We start from the raw sequence: 2,988 nt of genomic DNA, 5'->3' as shown, positions 1-2,988 counted from the left end.
TGATAAGTTTTTAGATGATGATGACGGCGATGTTTATCGGCCGACGATGATGATAATGATGATGATGATAACAAAATATTTGTGATGATGATGATGGCGATGTTTATTGGCCGATGATGATGATGATATTCTCATCGTCGTCATCATCATCACAACATCCTCATTATCGACCGAAAACATCGCTGTCATTATCATCACAAAAAAAACTTTTGTGATCACCATTACGATCATGATAATGGATATGATGATGTTGGTTTTGATGGTGATGATGATGGTGGTGTTGGTAAAGATAACAACGATGATGATCATTGGGGTGTTGATAATTGATGTGATGATGATGATGATGATGATGATGATGATGATGATGATGATGATGATGATGATGATGATGATGATGAGATAACGATGATGATGATGATGATGATGATGAGATAACGATGATGATGATGATGATGATTACGATGATGAGTGTGTATCATATTCGGAACGAATGTGGTACATTTTTCATCCGAATATGGTACAAGTTTGTACCATATTCGGTCAGGCATTTTACCCCAAAACTGCAGATACGTATATGGTACAATTAGACAGTTGTACCATATTCGGCCGAATATGGTACAAACTTGTACATATTCGTTTTTGTACCAAATACGGTCCGACATAGCTATGTGAATATTTAATGTTGTGTATGAACATTGCAAAGTAATATTCTATCGATATGAGGCTTAAGCAGCGTTGGAGGAACGATGAATGAGAGTCACATACTTTGATGCCCCTGTGGTGGTGTCCTCGCTGTATGGAGGTGGTGTCGCGCTACGCTCGCTGTAAGACGGAAGTCGCAACAGCTGCACCATCGAGGCGGCCGGTTGAACGGAAACGACGCGAGCGTTTGCGAGATGTAGAGCGGCGCCCCTGCTTCGTATCCGATTATCGGGATCGGTCATTTCAGATCTTTCCGAAACATGCCCCGTTGCTTCAGGACCTTGGGTCAGCATTTTGTAGAAATTATCTGAAAAGAAACATGCAAAAAGCTCTAAAATACGTTTAGTAAAATCGAAATCCGTGTTGAATGGTCCTTTCACAGTTTCTTATAAAATTTTGTTCAGTGTCGTGGTTGCTGTCGACGAAGTTTCGTACTACCAGTTTCAAGTCCACAAAGGTTGAAATAAAATATCACAACGCCACAAAAATAAGAATATACCTACACACATAACGTCATTTTTTTAACGGAGAACTTCATGCTGTTAAAATACCGGATGTAAATTTTGACATGTGTAATAAGAGTATATTAATTTTGACATTCGCAATAAGAATTATATAACGACATGAAAGAGTTCAAGCTACACACCATACGAGTTAACATTTCATTTAAGATATTGGACGTTTGATTTCTCACGCGAGTCCTGGATGAATCCCAGCCCAGCCATGCAGCTCAGGAACCAGCCGACGAAGAATATTGGAACCAGCATAAACTGCAGGAGTCCGATGGAGCAGCCCTCGCAGCACGCCCGGAACTTGTCATTGCGCGTCATGTCATTAGGCGGCGCAAGACAGAACCCACAGACGCTTGCTAACATCGACCCTACAGCGAGTAGGATTTAAGCATTTAAACAGGAAAAATCGATGTATTATTTGCACGAGTTTGTTTGTAATAAAATAAATACATTTTAACGTACAATAAAACATACATGTACGCATATTCATATAATTTATATAATAAGAAACAAATTAAATTATGTATGTATTAACCAACAGACGGACAGAGAGATTAAGGATTTTAGTGGTGGAGCATATAAAAAATATTCTGCTGCTTAAATAAGACACGTCAAAAAAACTCATGCTGAATTCAGTAGGCGAAGTAATAAGAACGAATAATTATTACATATTTCATTTAATCGGAATCGCATGCATTGGATCTATAGCGAACCTAGAAACAGACGTACCTAGACCGGGTAGCAGGAAGTTTAACACGCAGCAAACAACAGCCATGCACATGGGAAGCGGCGGGAAAACGCGAGAAATGACACCCCTGCCTTCGTCTTCTGAACATTTAGAAAGAGAAAGGTACGTCTTTGTGGTTAACGAATTAAGTCTAATATATACGTTTATTGTAATCATGCAGTTGTTAAATTTCTAGTATATTATATATTTGAAAACTTGTAACGATGCTTAACAACGCCAGTAATATAAGGAACAACGCATCAGTGTTCAACTTACGCGTATACTCCTGTCCATCTGACGCTGAGGTGGCGACGCTGGACACATATGCTGTCGACCCGGGCTGAATCGCGCGCGCCATCAAGCGCCTTGTACCCGGCTTCCGCTTCCAGTATCAGTTTCACTGTTTATGGTACTGATCCATGGGCCGCCATGTCGATTGCAACAATTACATAACACGCGTATTGTTATTCAACACAGTGTATTATTAGTTTATTTTTTGTAGATTTCTATCCGCACAGCGTAATTTTAAAGGTCACATATGCTTGCGTTCATATATCAGTAATCATAAAAACAAAAAGACCTATCATATTAATGAAAGCACCTCCTTACATTATAGTCACGTTTCATGATATGTCATTGTATTTTTAACACGATACATACTGACATTTTTGTATGCCTTTTAATGACATAGATTCGCATGTGTAAATCAAGTGAAATAAAAGATCTTTTGTTTCCTTTCAGTCATAGACTTCACGCCCTAATAAAACCATTATCAGTTTAACCCGGATCTGGCTGATCAAACTTCATTTGTCCAGCATGTTTAACAAATCAACTAACCGGCTGTTAATGTGCATGTTAAACTGTGTTATAAATATAAGTTCGTTATTTTAATATGCATGCGTTTTATTTAAACATAAACAAAACGAAAAATCAAAACAGTCATAAAGAATGTATGTTTGTTTTCATATTTTTTTCAACAGAGTTATATTTCATACGCACGTAAGTTAAACACCTATTAATATACTGAAGATATTTATATGCCTTTTT

At 37.9% G+C, this 2,988-nt stretch overlaps 1 protein-coding gene across 1 annotated transcript; it reads right to left on the bottom strand.

Moving 5' to 3' along the window:
• Positions 1-725: 725 nt before the first annotated feature.
• LOC127831170 (uncharacterized) lies at positions 726-2,299 on the bottom strand. The gene is made up of 4 exons (XM_052356163.1): positions 2,218-2,299; positions 1,944-2,042; positions 1,397-1,582; positions 726-1,009 (listed from the first exon to the last, which is right to left on the bottom strand). The coding sequence occupies exons 1-4, from the start codon at positions 2,297-2,299 to the stop codon at positions 726-728; spliced, it is 651 nt and encodes a 216-aa protein (XP_052212123.1).
• Positions 2,300-2,988: the final 689 nt, after the last annotated feature.

Source organism: Dreissena polymorpha, chromosome 5 (genome assembly GCF_020536995.1).
Source record: "Dreissena polymorpha isolate Duluth1 chromosome 5, UMN_Dpol_1.0, whole genome shotgun sequence".
Lineage (NCBI taxonomy): Eukaryota > Metazoa > Mollusca > Bivalvia > Myida > Dreissenidae > Dreissena > Dreissena polymorpha.
Note: the sequence above shows the minus strand (reverse complement) of the source record. Positions and strands in the feature narration are given on the sequence as shown.